The sequence below is a fragment of the Carcharhinus amblyrhynchos genome, chromosome 10 (assembly GCF_965287045.1).
Source record: "Carcharhinus amblyrhynchos chromosome 10, sCarAmb.v2.hapA, whole genome shotgun sequence".
Lineage (NCBI taxonomy): Eukaryota > Metazoa > Chordata > Chondrichthyes > Carcharhiniformes > Carcharhinidae > Carcharhinus > Carcharhinus amblyrhynchos.
This window is the reverse complement of record NC_137333.1, coordinates 98,523,622-98,539,600: the sequence shown is the minus strand read 5'-3', so window position 1 is coordinate 98,539,600 and position 15,979 is coordinate 98,523,622. Positions and strand designations below refer to the sequence as shown.

The following is a 15,979-nucleotide window of genomic DNA, read 5'->3' as shown; positions in this document are numbered from 1 at the left end:
ATTTATAGTTTATAGTATTTATATGATATTTATAGTTCTCTTGTGGAGTCACTCATTTATAAACTGATATATTATATCCTCGAGGCTAATTGCAGCTGCAAATCATTTAAATTTGAAGCAGCAATTGGGATGTCATTACTGGCATACCCACAGTTTAATGCTTCATCACTGCTCTGAGTAGAATTAATGAGAGAAAGTAAACTTTCAAATAAACTTGTTTGCAGGTCAATTTGCTGAATAATTGTGTTCGGGGGCTGTGTTTTTTAGCAGGGTAGTTCTGCGTAGCATTTGTTTTTAGTAGCGAAGCTGCAATTGCCTCAGTTATAGAATGACTTGAGCGCAATAAATAAAAACTCCAAAATTAAGGTGACTACACAACAATTGAAATGTAATTTCAGGAAAATACCAACAAATTGATTCTCAAAATTTGATTACTTGTTTCTAAAGCAATAAAAATTTGGTTTGGTGGAAACTTTTCTCATTTTTTTTGATGTCTGTCAAGGCAAAAATGCAAAGTCCCATGAAAGTTTGAATGTATTTGTTTTGCATTATGTAATAAAACCACGTGTAGGTTTGTCTTTATTTGTTTTTTCTTGGATGCATTACATTAGAAACCTGCCAAAAAAGACATACACTCTACCCATAAGACTTGCATGTTATCATTCAACCTGTTGGTGTAGCTGGATAGCCTGTCCAGTTAGGTGGAGCTGCAGCTGCTGAATCTTGGTAACTTGAGATTTTTTGAAGTTCTGTGCATCAGGAGAGCACTTCCAGATTGAATTCACAACTTGCTATGTCCATCTCTTCAATTCCCATACATCAACTGATTGACTGTGAACGTTATTAGTGTGGCTCCCAGATTAAGCTATCATCTGTTAGCTCAACCCACATAATTGGCAGATGCCATACTAGTTTTGTACGCTTGTGCTTGTGAAAAAATTATTCGGCGAGCATATGTTCAGTCACATTCTCCAAGTTATAATATGTGTGCCTTAGTCAATTGCTGACTGGAATGATTCTGAGTTGCTCCGTTTTTATTCCCCATCACAAAATAATTGGCATGCTGGGCAACTGTCAACTTTAGTCTGCGTTAATTTAACAAATTAATTTGATGGCAATCATGGAGAGGTGGTTGGGTCAGAGATGTGTAGCTATAAACAAAACAATGGAAATAGGTTTATACATGCCAAGTTTATTTAAATGGATGGCAAGATTCCATTTCCCAGTCTTTCGCCTAATGGCCTCTTAAATTTTTATTTGGGATATTCATCCATATCCCTCTTAAAAGCTATTATAGGTTTTGTATCCTGTAAGAAATCCCATGTCCTAACAACCGTATATTTAAAAGAAATTCTTGTCAATCTTCCTCTTCATCCTTTTTGTGATCTAAATGAAACCCTTTATGTAACCACTGGCTATTAATAAAATTATTTATTACTTTATCAAAATCACATGTACTTCTGGGATGCATGCCATCATGGTTCACTTTTTTTATCTGCAGTTATCCTATCTAATTGCTCCACTTTATACTCATCCTGTTTCATTTACCTCGCTCTTAGAGAAATCTAGGCAAATTACATCTCATGGGATCTTGACTCAGTAGTTGTCCTCTGATTTGTCAGAGGTTCAATTCCCTCTCATTGACTTCATGACAAATATTAGGCTGCTATTTTGGTGAAGGACAGAGATAATGTTCTTTTGGAGGAGATTAACTGAGGCTGCATCTGTTCAAGTGGGTGTAAAAGATTCAAGGTGTTGGCTGCCTGAGTTCAGGACATCTGCTCTGGGCTGGCGAGGAACTAACAGTGAAAGGAAGGATCCAGTTATCAATAATATATATAGGTCAAGTAGAAATGTTCTGCTTGGAAGTATTTGGCTCGGGGCTATATTAAAAAGCAGAACCTTGGAGGTAATCTCTGGGTTATTACCTGAGCCATGAACAAATTGTACTTCAAAGATTGATTTGGGAGAAATGGGTTTTATTTCGTGGAGCACTGGGACCAGTACTGGGGAAAGTGGGAAATGTATAGTTAGAGCAGCCTTCTCTGGAACTGTGCTGGGACCAGCGTTCTGGTGAATTGTATAGCTAGGGCATTAGCGAAGGTTTCAAACCAAATGGAGAGGGTGAGCAATCAAGCGAGGATTAAATAGAGAGGTTGTGTCAAAAGAGCAAGGTACCAATAAGGTTTTAAAGTTTTATTTTATTAGTCACAAGTAAGGCTTACACTGCAATTAAGTGCAATTCAGTGCAATTAAATTGCATTAACACTACAATGAGGTTACCGTGAAATAGCCCTAGCTGCCACAGTCCAGTTTCTGTTTGGATCAATGCACATAACCAGCACATCTTTCAGAATGTGGGACGAAACTGGAGCACCTGGAGGAAACCCACACTGACATGTGGAGAATGTGCAGACTCCATGCAGACAGTGACCCAAGCCCGCTATGGAACCCAGGTCCCTGACACTGGGAGGCAGCAGTGCTAATCACTGTGCTACCGTGCCACCCCCAGGTCATGATGATCAGAGCGTAGCAGGAAGGGACAGACCATACAAACCAGAGTGCATCAGCAAATGAGGCTACAGATTACAAAAATGGTTAAAAGACAGAACTAAAGATTTTTTGAATGTGCGTAGCGGTCGTAACAAAACAGATGAATTGAGAACTCAGAAATAAATGTGTAATATGATAGCCATTACATATAATAAATGTAATATCTGACAGACATTGCTGCAAGATGACAAAGGCTGGGACCTGAAATTTAAAAGTGTGACCTTCTGGAAGCTTGGGAAGCTAGGAAAAAGTGGTGCAGTAGCTCTTAATTAAGGATAACAATGCAATAGTGAGGGATGACTTTTATTCTAAAGATCAAAATGTAGAATCAGTTTGAGTAGAGCTAAGAAGTAGCAAAGATCAGAACCTATTTGTAGGAGTACTTATAAAAGTATATAAAAGTAGGGAGGCCTTGCTGCAGCTGTATAGGGCACTGGTGAGGCCGCAGCTGGAGTACTGTGTGCAGTTTTGGTCGCCACACTCACGCAAGGATATTTTGGCCTTGGAGGGAGTGCAGAGGAGGTTTACTAGGCTGATTCCGGAGTTGAGGGTGTTGAACTATGAGGAGAGGCTGAACAAACTAGGCTTGTACTCTTTAGAGTTTAGAAGAATGAGGGGAGATCTCATTGAGATGTATAAGATGTTGAATGGGATGGATAGGATAGAGGTGGAGAGGCTCTTCCCGCTCAAAGGACAGTAGGACTAGAGGGCACAGCCTCAAGATAAAGGGGGGGCGGTTTAGAACGGAGTTGAGGAGGAACTTCTTCACTCAAAGGGTGGTGAATCTCTGGAATTCTCTGCCCGTTGAAGTGGTGGAGGCTGCCTCGCTCAATATTTTTAAGACGCGGGTTGATAGGTTTTCGATAGGCAAGGGGATTAAGGGTTATGGGGAGAGGGCGGGAATGTGGAACTGAGCCACGACAGATCAGCCATGATCTTCTGGAATGGTGGGGCAGGCTCGAGGGGCTAGATGGCCTACTCCTGCTCCTATTTCTTATGTTCATAAGTACTTTGTATGCCTCTATAATATGCATGCCCCCATCATAGGATAGATTAAGAAATAATAGGGGCTTGTAAGAAAGGTATAGTGATAATCGTAGATTATTTTAATCTGCATGTAGATTGTGCAATCAGATTGTAAAATTATCCAAGATGGTTAGTTCATAATGATTTTGGGATGGTTTCTGAGAAGACTGCATTCTAGAGCCAACCAGGGAGCAGGCTATTCTAGATTTGCTGATGTGCAGTGAGACAAATTAATTCATGACCTTGTGGTAAAAGCATCTTAAGGTGGCAGTAATCATAACCTGATGAATTTCATATTCATTTTGTGGGAGAGACAAGTAAGACGATGTTTGAATAATAAAGACAAGTGTGAGAGTATTAAAGTGAAATGAGGAATTGGGTTAAGGGGTAGTGCAGTAGAGATGTAGTTAAGGAGATACTTCATAACATTCAGCAAAGATGCATTGCTGCGAGAAAGAAGGACTCTTAGGGAAGGATGCATCATTCGTGGCTAACTAAGGAAGTTAACAATTGTATCAAATTGAAAGAAAAAGTTTAAAATTCCATGTGTCCAACTGAAGTGTTTATATTCTGGTTCTTCAATTTCTTCAGTTATTCTGGTTATCAAATCTTTCTGTATCTTTTCAAAAGCTGGATTATCCGTTTTGTACTGCACTGACCAGAATTATGCACCAATGATTTACAAAATGACTCATTACTCTTTTAAATTGGCTCAATATTGACCATTTAATATATTTTGATATTTGATTTGTTTTACTGGCCATAAGCCATCTTGTAATTTTTTGTCAGAATCCTGATCACTTTTCATTTTCCATGTATATTTTCTTTCCAAGTAAGTAATGATCCCTTCCTTGTTTTTTTTTGTGCCCACGTGGAATGCTTTATTGCTCATGCATTGAAATGTATTTGATTACCATTTGAGTGTTATCTGCTCAATGAGAATATTGAATAAATGATAATCCAAAACAAGTACTACCCTCTGGATTTTATCACTCAGTGAGTTATCCATTGCAGGGCAGCACGGTGGCACATCGGTTAGACGGCTGCCTGAGCACCAAGAACTTGGGTTCGATTCCTGGTTTGCATCACTGTGCAGAGTTTGCATGTTCTCCCTGTGTCTGCGTGGGTTTCCTCCCAGTGCTCTGGTTTCCTCAGTTCGAAAGATGTGATGGTTAGATGCATTGGCCATGCTAAATCCTCCCTCAGTGTACCTAAGCAGAGCTGGAGTGTGACGACTAGAGGATTTTCACTAACTTTGTTGCAGTGTTAATGTAAGCCTACTTGTGGCACAAACAAAATAAATTTTTAAGAAAGCAGGAAGCACAGTTTTTTACTTTCCAGTAGAACGGCAACAAAAGCCTTACTTAAATCCAGGTACAATACATCCACTGCTACACCCTTTTCAAGTTCTTTTGTTACGTTCTCAGAAAAGCAGTTAATTAGATTCACAAGACCTCTTTCTTAGAATCAGAGAATAATTATAGAGCAGGAGGATTTTCGATTGATCATGTACATGCCAGCTTTCCAAGACCAACTCGGTCCCCTTCCCACATTCATCCTCGTAGCACTGCAAAATGCTTTTGTACTATATTTGCCTTTAAAGTCCAAAATCCTGTATGTCTTTTTAATTACTTTCTGGAGCTATCCTGCCATCTCGAATCACTTGTGTGTGTATGGCCTGGACCTCCTGCACCCCCTTTAAAACCATACCCTTTATTTTGCATTGCCTCTCTTTGTTCTTCCTACCAATATATATCACTTAATTCTTTTCTGCATTACATTATATTTGCCACATGATCTTCCATTTCATCAGCCGATCATTCTTCTATTATCTACACTATAGTGTAGAATGGCATGGTGGTCAGCACTGCTGCCTCACAACGCCAGGGGCCCAGGTTCGATTCCCGGCTTGGGTCTTTGTGCAGAGTCTGCATATTTTCCCTGTGTCTGCGTGGGTTTCCTTCCACAATCCAAAAGATGTGCTGGTTAGGTGCATTGGGCAAGCTAAATTCTCCTTCAGTGTATCCAAACAGGTGCCAGAGTGTGGCAACTAGGGGATTTTCACAGTAATTTCATTGCAGTATTAATGTAAGCCTACTTGTGATACTAATAAAAAAACTTTAAAGTTCATAGTACTCCCATGTTTTGTCATTTGCACATTTGAAATTATGCCTTGCACACTTGAGGTCATTGATATGTATCAAGAAAAAAGTAGTCCTAGTACTGAACCCCAGGAATTGCACTGTGTTCCTCCAGTCCAAAAAAAAGCCATTGACTACTATCTGTATCCTGTCCCTCAGTCAACTTTGTACATGTGCCACCACTGTTGCTTTTATTTTTGTGGACTTCAGCTTTGACTGCATTCTTATGTAGCAATTTTATTAACTGCTTCTTGCAAGCCTTTATACATCACATCAACTGCATTACACTCAGCAATTCTCCATTACTTAAATAATAAACTCATCAAGTTAGTTAAACACAATTTGTCTCTAACAAATTTGTGCTAGCCTCCTTAACTAATTAATCCACGCTTGTCCAAGTGATAATTTTGTTGCAGATTATCATTTCTAAAAGCTTTTGTACCATCAAGGTTAAACTAACTGGCCTGTATTTCCAGGATTTATCCTTGCGATCCTTTTTGAACAAGAGTGCAACATTTGCAATTCTTCAGTCCCTTGGCAGCATCCTTTGATTTTTGATTTGGTTTATTATTGTCACATGTATTGACGTACAGTGAAAAGTATTGTTCCTTGTGCGCTATACAGATAAAGTATACTGTTCACAGAGAAGAAAGGAGAGAGTGCAGAATGTAATGTTACAGTCATAGCTAGGGTGTAGAGAAAGATCAGCTTAATGCACGGTAAGTCCATTCAAAAGTCTGAGAGCAGCAGGGAAGAAGTTGTTCTTGAGTCTGTTGGTACGTGGCCTCAGACTTTTGTATCTTTTTCCCAAAGGAAGGTGGAAGATATAGTGTCCGGTGTGCATGGGGTCCTTAATTATGTGGGTTGCTTTGCCAAGGCAGCGGAAAGTGTAGACAGAGTCAGTGGATGGGAGGCTGGTTTGCATGATAGATTGGGCTATATTCACAACTTCTTGTAGTTCCTTGTGGTCTTGGGCAGAGCAGGAGCCATACCAAGCTGTGATACAACGAGAAAAAATGCTGTCCCTGGCGCATCTGTATAAGTTAGTGAGAGCTGTAGCTGACATGCATAATTTTCTTAGTCTTCTGAGAAAGAAGCGGCATTAGTGCCCCATAGCTAAAGGAGAATCAGAGAATATTGGACACATATTGGCTATTCTTTGTTTTTTTTTTAAACATCCAGAGCCCCATGATCTTTAGGTGCACTTTTTATCACTTTACACGCAATGGACATGGAACTCATTGGTCCATAATTCCTTGTTTTTTCTATCCTTGAAGAAAATAGATGCAACATCTCTCTTCTAGTATTCACATACCTTTCCAGTATGCAGTGATTTCTGGAAGATTTGTGCCAAAGCTTGTGTGATTTATTCACTCACTTGAAGGATTTTCGTTTGCATCTCAGCTGGCCCTTGAGATTTATTTGTTTAATAACTGCAGTATGAATCATGTAATAACTTCATGCTGTGACACCATCTAGCTTCCTTTCCAGATCAGGGAAGAACTAAGGCAAAACTATGACATGGAACATTGCAGCCTGTGCAGCATCAGTTGTCATCCACTCACTTGATGCTACTTTCAATGGTCTCACTTAATCCCTCATATTCCTGCTTTCCAGTATTAAGATGTTATTATTAGCCATCACTTCCATTTAAGGATGTTTAATACTAAGTGCATTGTAAAAATAGAATAGGCGTTGAGTGAGTATATTTGTAGAATCTAAACACTTTTAATTTTTCTCTGTGGGTCATAGGGCACTGCAGAGCATTAGATTTAGTATTAATTCTGGAGGATTAACGTTTTGAGTCCATGTGACCCTTGGGCTCGAAACTTTAACTTTATTTCTCGCTCCACAGATGCTGCCAGGCCTGCTGAATTTATCTAGCATTTTCTGCCTTTATTTCAGCATCCACAGTATTTTGCTTTTATTAAATTAAGTATGCCTAGTTGGTTCTGAAATAGAATTTCTGTATGCAGGTAGCATTCACAAGGATGGTTGTAACGACTGGAAGTATGTCACAGGTGTACTGATAGATCTCTTCCAGACTCTGGGATAAACGAGAATGTTGCAATCCTGAAGCTAAACTATGTGGTTGTGTTCTAAGTGCCAAATGTTAGTGAAACATGAAGCAACTTTGTCAACGTCAATGGGGATGAAGTAGAAAGAATCAAGAGCTTCAAGTCCAGATCATCACCATTCTGCCCTGGTTCCCCCATGCTCACACTATAATTAAGAAAACCCATCAACCCTTTCTCAGAAGACTAAGGAAATTTGGCATGTCAGCCAAGGCTCTCACCATCCTTTATAGATGTCCCTCAGAATGTAATCTTTCTGGTTGTATCACAGTTTGGTATGGCTCCTGCTCTGTCCAAGACCGCAAGGAACTACAAAAGGTCATGAATGTAACCCAACCTATCACGCAACCCAGCTTCCCATTCATTGACTCTGTCTACACTTGCCGCTGCCTCGGCAGAGCAGCCAGCATAACTCAGGACCCCACGCACCCTGGATATTCTCTCTTCCACCTTTTTCCATTGGGAGAAAGATACAAAGTCTGAGGTCAGGTTCCAACCAACTCAAGAACAGCATCTTCCCTCCTCCTGTCAGACTTTTGAACGGACCTACCTCGCATTCAGTTGATCTTTCTCTGCACCCTAGCTATGTGTGTAACACTACATTCTACACTCTCTCATTTCCTCCTCTATGAGCGGTATGTTTTGTCTGCATAGCGTGTAAGAAACAATACTTTTCACTATGTTAATATGTGACATATGGCAAATCAAATTAAATCAAACCAAATAATATAGATATGTTACACCATAATGTAATTGAGCATTCCCACACTCGATGATGGAACTTGAACAAAATACAAAAGTAACATTTAAAATTGTAGTGTGGTTCAGTTTAGACCTGCATGAATCTCTCAATACCTTTTCTGATCTTTCACTCAATCTAAACTTAGCTGGGCACTTGGAGGAAAATGAGAAGGCAGTCCAAATTTTTTTTTAACGCTACATCTATTTTTCCGCATTCAATTATCTAGTTCGTTGCCTCAAAAAATCTGTAGTACTGAAATCGAAGAAGATTTTTCATTTTTTGAGCACCCTGGGAGAGCAAACAAGGAAATGCCTGTGGCCAGTTTGAGATTTTTCTGTCTGTTTCAGGCACTTCAACACAGAATGTAAACTAATACTTCAGTGTGGTATGAAGGGGCTGTGCACCACCAGAGCTGCACTCTTTCCAAGGAGATGCTTAATAGACTCCTGTCTTAAGCTGATATAAGAGATCCCATGACAGTATTTTGAAGAAAAACAAGGGAGTTCTCTTTGATTTGATTTATTATTGTCACATGTATTAACATGCAGTGAAAAGTATTGTTTCTTGCGCGCTATACAGACAAAGCATACCATTCATAGAGAAGGAAAGAGTACAGAACGTAGTGTTACAGTCATAGGGTGTAGATAAAGTTCAATTTAGTGCAATGTAGATCCATTCAAAAGTTTGACAGCAGCAGGAAAAAATCGGTTGGTACGCGACCTTAGACTTTTGTATATTTTTCCTGACGGAAGAAGATGGAAGAAAATATGTCGGGGTCCTCAATTATGCTGCTTTTCCGAGGCAGCGAGAAGTATGGATAGTGTCAGTGGATGGGAGACTGGTTTGTGTGATGGATTGTGCTACATTCATGATCGTTTGTAGTTTCTTGCATTCTTGGGCAGAGCAGGAGCCATTCCAAGCTGTGATACAACCAGAAAGTGCTCCCTGGTGCCCTGGCAAATAACACAAAATCTGATTATTTAGTCATTACCTCATTGCTACCACTTGATCCAAAGTGACACTTGGAAGTTACCAGTCACTATTGTAAGTGTTCTGCTTTGAACCCTACTGCTGGAGGCTTGCCTCCCAGTCCACATTTACATAAGTTCATCAGATCTGCTGTTCATAAATCAGCTGCCACATTTCCTACATTGCAGCAGTGACTGTTCTTTAAAAATGCTTCATTGGCTGTGAAGTGCTTTGAATATCTTGAGATTGTGAAAAGTCCTACGTAAATGGAAGCTCTTTCCAAAATTATGATGGATAATAAAGTATATGCAGTTTCTCAGTATGTACTCCTGATATGTTCAGGAGCACTGAAGTACAAAATCTCCATTGAATTTATAGCTGTAGCCAAGGTCATTCAGTGAGCTTTTGGCTCTTACTGTTATGTGAAATAACTTAATATAAATTTAAATGGTGGCTAGACTGCTTGCTCTTTTGCATTTTATAAGTATTCATCTGTATCTAATATTTGTTTTTATAATGCAATTTTTAAAAAATATTAGCAAGGCTCATTCTACTCAGGTAAAAATCCATCAATTCAATTGAATTTCCTACTCTTTGAATGGTCAGGTGGAAACTTTTACAAACAACTGAAAAGGTTTTGATTAACACTTCATTGAAAGCAGATCTTACCAAGAATGCAGCATGCCTTCAGTACTGACCATGAATTGTCAATTGTGGCCTAGGATTGGAATCAGTCTTGAACCTGAAACATTTTGAATTGAACAGAAGTGCTGTCCCTTGAGCCAAGCTGATGCTTGGAAGTTCGGTGGCACATTAAAATGCCAGTCACTATTGTAAACGTTCTCCTTTGAACACTAGAGGCTTGCCTCCCAGTCCACTTTTACCACTGAATTGAAGGACTCTTTCTGCTTTAATAGCAATTGCAATTTGATTCACTGGATATATTCACAAGATGAGTTTGGAAATAGATTTCTGTTCACCCCAATTGATCCAAATTTGTTATAATCTGAAACCATCTCATTACATATTATGACTGTCTGTTAACTGATTTGAATGTCTTGCCCTCGACCACACTCCCCAGCCACTCATTCCATCCATTTGTTCATCCCTTCTCTAAAAAGTGAATGCTGTAATAAATTTGACTTTCACAATCCTGAACTTTCTAAAGTTTAAAGTTTATTTATTAGTGTCATGAGTAGGCTTACATTCACACTGCAATGAATTTACTGTGAAAATCCCCTAGTCGCTACTCTCCACCGGTTCGGGTACACAGAGAGAATTTAGCATGGCCAATGCACCTAACCAGCATGTCTTTCAGATTGTGGGAGGAAAGCGGAGCACCCAGAGGAAACCTCTGCAGACAGGGGGGAACTTGCAGACTTCGCACAGACAGTGACCCAAGCTGGGAATCGAACTCGGGTCCCTGGCGCTGTGAGGCAGTGCTAACTACTGTGCCACCATGCCCTCTTGAACAGTAAAATTTATTTATTCGTCACAAGTTGATTTACATTTACTGTGAAAATACCCTAGTCGCCATACTCCTGTTCGGGTATTTGTTCCAGTTTTATGAAAGATTTGAAATGATACCTTACTTGGCGGTGTAAACTCCAGTTGAGGCTGAAATACCTTGAGTTATTCCTCATACATCATTCTCCGATACAAAATTAACTGAATTAATATTGTGTAAAATCTGTCCTCTGCACATTGAATAGAACAGTGGGTTAGTCATGACACTAGCAATACATTAAATGTCCACATTTATTTAATCCCATTGTAAGTGTAATCCTTAGCAGATTAAGAATTCTAAAACTTTTTCCCATTAATTTTCAGAATGGAGCAGATGATATTAAGCGTCACCGATGGTTTAAATATGTGGACTGGGAAGCAGTGCCTCTCCGAAAATTAAAGGTGAGTTGAGAACAATAGTTGAATCCAGAATATGCGCCACTTCTTATTCTTTGTAGTTTTTGAGTTTAAACACTAGCAACAATTAAACCTGATAACACAATTATCCACTAATTATTTTACTACTGTATACCAATCAGATTGGTGTTTCAAGTATGTGGCATGCTGTGTAATTTTTTTTAACTGAGGAACAAACTGTAGAAAATCCATTCTTGTTCTGTGTACTTTGCCTTCCTGTAAAGCAGGATATACTAAAGCTTTTCACTCACTCCTGTATGATCTTATCTTGTGAACACATGCCCAACTCTGTAAATCATCTCATAAAACTTACTCTTTCCCAAATGCTTTCCAGTGCATCTCTATAATTTTGATAGGATATTGGGAATAGTTTTGTGTAGCCTAAGTGTAACAATTATTAGGGATACAAGGATAGCTTAACAGATATTAAAATAAGTCAAGATTAATAGTAACTTTGACTTTTTTGAATGGAAATTTCAAGTGATTAATGGCTGATCAATAATCATACGAGTACCTTCTCTTTTCCACCTTTGCTAATGTCCCTCAATTCTATTTGTTATAAAATAAAACTGCTTAAACTGTGCATGCTTTACTGTTACACTGCCCACCACATTTCATTGATGTATAATTGTTCACACTGGAGCTATTTAATGGTAGGAAACGTATTAAGTTGTTTTGCTGAAGAGAGAGGTAATTGACACTGGGGAGGGGGTGGAGTGAAGAATTTAGTTTTGAGGAGACCATAGGGTATTGTGCTGTAATGTTTATATCACTGATCGAGAGAATCTGAGCTCAAGTTTCACCATGGCAATTTGAGCATTTGAATTCCATTGGAAATTCTGGAAATAATGGTTAGCTGCATTGATCCGAACAGGCGTCGGAGTGTGGCGACTAGGGGAATTTCACAGTAACTTCATTGCAGCATTAATGCATGCCTTACTAGCGACACTAATAAATAAATACACTTTTTTTGCTTTAAAAGACCGGTAAAATTAACAGAAACCGTGAAGCTGTTGGTTTGTTTAACAGTACCAGAACCGGTTCAGTTGCATTGTTTAAGGGTTAGGAAACCTATTTCTTTACCTGATTTGATCTATCAATTACCTCAATCCTACACCAACATCTAACTTAACTTGAAGTGGTCGAGGAAGACTCTCATTTGTTAGAGTTGGACAAAGCCTAGCAGTCTTCCCAGCAATGCCCACATTCTAAGTATTAATAATAAACTACATCCATAGAATTCCTACAGTGCAAAAGAGGTCATTCAGCCCATCGAGTCAGCACCAACTCTCTGACAGAGGATCTTACCCAGTGCCTCTCCCCTACTGTATCCCCATAACACTGCATCTTTTCCATGGCTAATCTACCTAACCTAAGGGGCAATTTAGCATGGCCATTCCACCTAACCCGCTTCAGGAGGAACCCTGAGCAGCCAGAGGAAACCCATGCAGACACGGGGTGAATCTGTTAACTCCACACAGTCACCCAGACCAGAATTGAACTCGGGTCCCTGGCGCTGTGAGGCAGCAGTGCTAGCCACTGTGCCATCGTGCTGCCCAGACGTCTAAAACAAAAACTAGATCTTCAAAGTAATTGACGTAATTTCAGACTGATCAATGGAATTGAGGTTTATTTTGCTATTAGCTGGTGATTGTGTTATAAATTGGAAGGCATCAATTGCAGTCAGTTCTCTGAAAGTATACAGTAATTTTCAGTTAAACCTCTAAGTTAACAGGGGTTTTAAATTAACATTGGCAAAAATTCTGACATATGGTATTCCTACATATTTAATTAGGAACATGAGGTTATGCAAGAAAACAAGATATTGAGCAAGTATTAAACTAATTTTGTTTGTTGCATGTTTTTTTAATATGCAAATTGAATCAGGCTGCCTACATGACTGTTACCATGCAGTAGTATTTGTGTAAAGCAATTGATCTGTCAAACCAGTAACCACTGGGTAAACCTTCAGCAGTGAAAAATTTCTCTTCTGTTTGAATCTCTTCTATTTCAGTGCAGTTTCAATGGCTTCATTTTCCTCCGGTCAAATATTTTCTGCTGCAGACATACAAAATAATCAATAGATGATGTGCAGCCGTTACTCAACCCCCTACCGTCAGCACATTTCCACATGTATATCAGGAATTCCATTTTGTCTGTTTCAATTTAGCTGTATGATTGTGAAATTATGCACCATTGCTCACAACTCAGGGGGAAAAGTTTAAAAAAAGACGTAAGAGGCAAGCTTTTCACAGAAGACGACAAATGCGTGGAACGTGCTGCTGGAGGTGGTGTGGAAGCAGATTCTATAACAACGTTCAAGAGGTACTTGGATAGATACGTGAATAGGCAGGGAATAGAGGGATATGGACCACGCAGAGGCAAGAAAATATTAGGTTAGAGAGGCATCTGTGTTGGCAGCACAGCCTTGGTGGGCTGAAGGACTTGTTCCTGTTCTTTGTTCTGATGTGCATGCTTCAAAACGTTATGCTTTAGTGTCCAAATAAAAATAAACCAGCTTTACATGTTTCAAAATCAACTGTTAAGGACTTTAAAGATCACTTGGCATCTGTGTAGGAACTTGTTATTTCATCTTATGTGTTTGTTTTGTTAAAATCCGAGATATTTTAATATAACTTCAACTTTTTCCCTTTAATTTCTGATATGATCTCTCAAACTTGTGTTCTTGAATATTTAAACTCGTAGTTGTTTCCAGCCATTTTCCTTTCTTTGTTCATCCTCATTCTACTGTAAACTGTAGGACTGTTGTGATTTTTGTAACACTGTTTTGATGATAGTAAGATCCTTTTAAAGTAGATCATTAAATTATCATAACTGTCTAGAAGTGAAGGTGGGGGAGAATAGATAAGGGAATGCAGTCAGTATCAATACACCGTAGCACAGGAAACTGAAGATTATCATCTTCTGCTTGTTCATATTCTGATCACCGAAAGATTCTAAGCAGAAGCTTCATGAAATTTAAGGAAATTTGGAGGGGCAAGGATCTGGGGAGGAAAATGTCATTGAGTCATCCTTGACCCCTTTGCTCATTTTCAAGTAACTTAATTTCAGAATCGTATTGACAGAGGATTAAGGTCACTTTGCAAAGGCTGAAATGTTCCAAAAACAAGAACGCAGTAAAATACCCTGAGGAAAAAGAAGTCAAATTTGGACATTTCTCTCAAAGGAATTAGAATCAAAAGTGATACTTAGCCATAGAATCTTGTTGGACCCTACCTGGAGTACTTCATTTAGTTTTAGGCACAAATTCTTCGGAAAGATAAATTGGTTTTGGATGAGGTGCAGCACGGATTCACCTGACTGACTACAGAGGTTAATGATTTAAATAAAAAACAGGGTTGTAAAAGTTCTATTTGTATTTCATTTCATTTCATTTATAAGGTTGATGGATGATATAATTGTGAACAGAATACAAGGATTGGATAAGATGAATGTGGAGAGGCTTTTTCCTTTAGCAGGTTCTAGAACATTGGGTCATAGTTTTCAAATTAGAACAAGTGAAATCAGAATGCACTTCATAAAGAAGAGTGGAAATGTGGAATTCTCCCTCTCAAAGGCTGTGGCTGCTGGATCAATTGAGAAAAAATATTAAGGAATATGGGGACCAAATGAGTTTCAGGTATCAGTTATGATTCAGCTGCATACTGAAAAAGCCTGAGTTACTAAAACCCTCCTTTCCTCACATTCCTGTGTAAATAAGTTTAGAACGAACCTGTGGAGAAAAAGTTCCTGACTCTTCTACGTCCATGATTTCTCTGTTCAGATCCTATGGTCTTAGTGTGTATTTTAAACTGTTAATGAGTATTCCTTGATGATAATTGAAACACTGTCTAATCTCTCTGGGCAGCTTTGGGTTTCACAGCTCTGTCTCATTTAGCTTTTGCAATTGGAGATAGCAGGTTGTGCTGGCCATAAATATATTATCTTGATGGTAAATGCATCACATTCCCAATGGAAGCGGTAGAACAATTACGTTGATTGGCCTGAAGTTAGCAGCTCTCTGCATATGATTTTGAACTGAAGTGATTAATTGAATCTGCCATGATCCATTGGATCATTCCCAATATAGTAAAACTGTTTTTCATAGGATTAGGTGTAATGAGTTGAGTTTCTCCAACCTAATCTCCAATCTTCAAAGACCAGAACAAAGTGCTTCATAAGCACCTCAATTGCAGTAATGTTTATTAAATGCATATGGCAGCCACCTTATGCATGGCAAGAGATAAAATGGATGACCGGTAAATCAATTGATAAGGAAAGATATTTCTGCTCCCCTTTGACTGCACAGGACATCAGAATTATATAAATTATTCTAGATCAACTAAAACTTAGTTACCTGACAGACACAATTTTCTCGTTTCAGCCGCCAATAGTACCGAAGCTCTCTCATGATGGGGATACGTCAAATTTTGAATCCTATCCGGAAAATGAGTGGAAAAAGATTCCACCTGTTCCTCCCAAGGATCTGGAAATTTTCAAGACCTTCTGATTATGCTACTAGTTAAGGTGAACTCTATCATTTAAGGCTC

The 15,979-nt window shown here is 38.9% G+C and overlaps 1 protein-coding gene across 1 annotated transcript in view; it reads left to right on the top strand.

Annotated features, from left to right (window-relative positions):
- Positions 1 to 15,979, top strand: part of prkx (protein kinase X-linked) — a 110,134-nt gene that overhangs the window by 89,549 nt on the left and 4,606 nt on the right. The window contains exons 7-8 of the mRNA XM_080197664.1: positions 11,337 to 11,414; positions 15,814 to 15,956. Coding sequence (XP_080053790.1) covers positions 11,337 to 11,414; positions 15,814 to 15,939 — 204 coding nt within the window. The 3' untranslated portion in view covers positions 15,940 to 15,956. The remainder of the gene's footprint in view (positions 1 to 11,336; positions 11,415 to 15,813; positions 15,957 to 15,979) is intronic.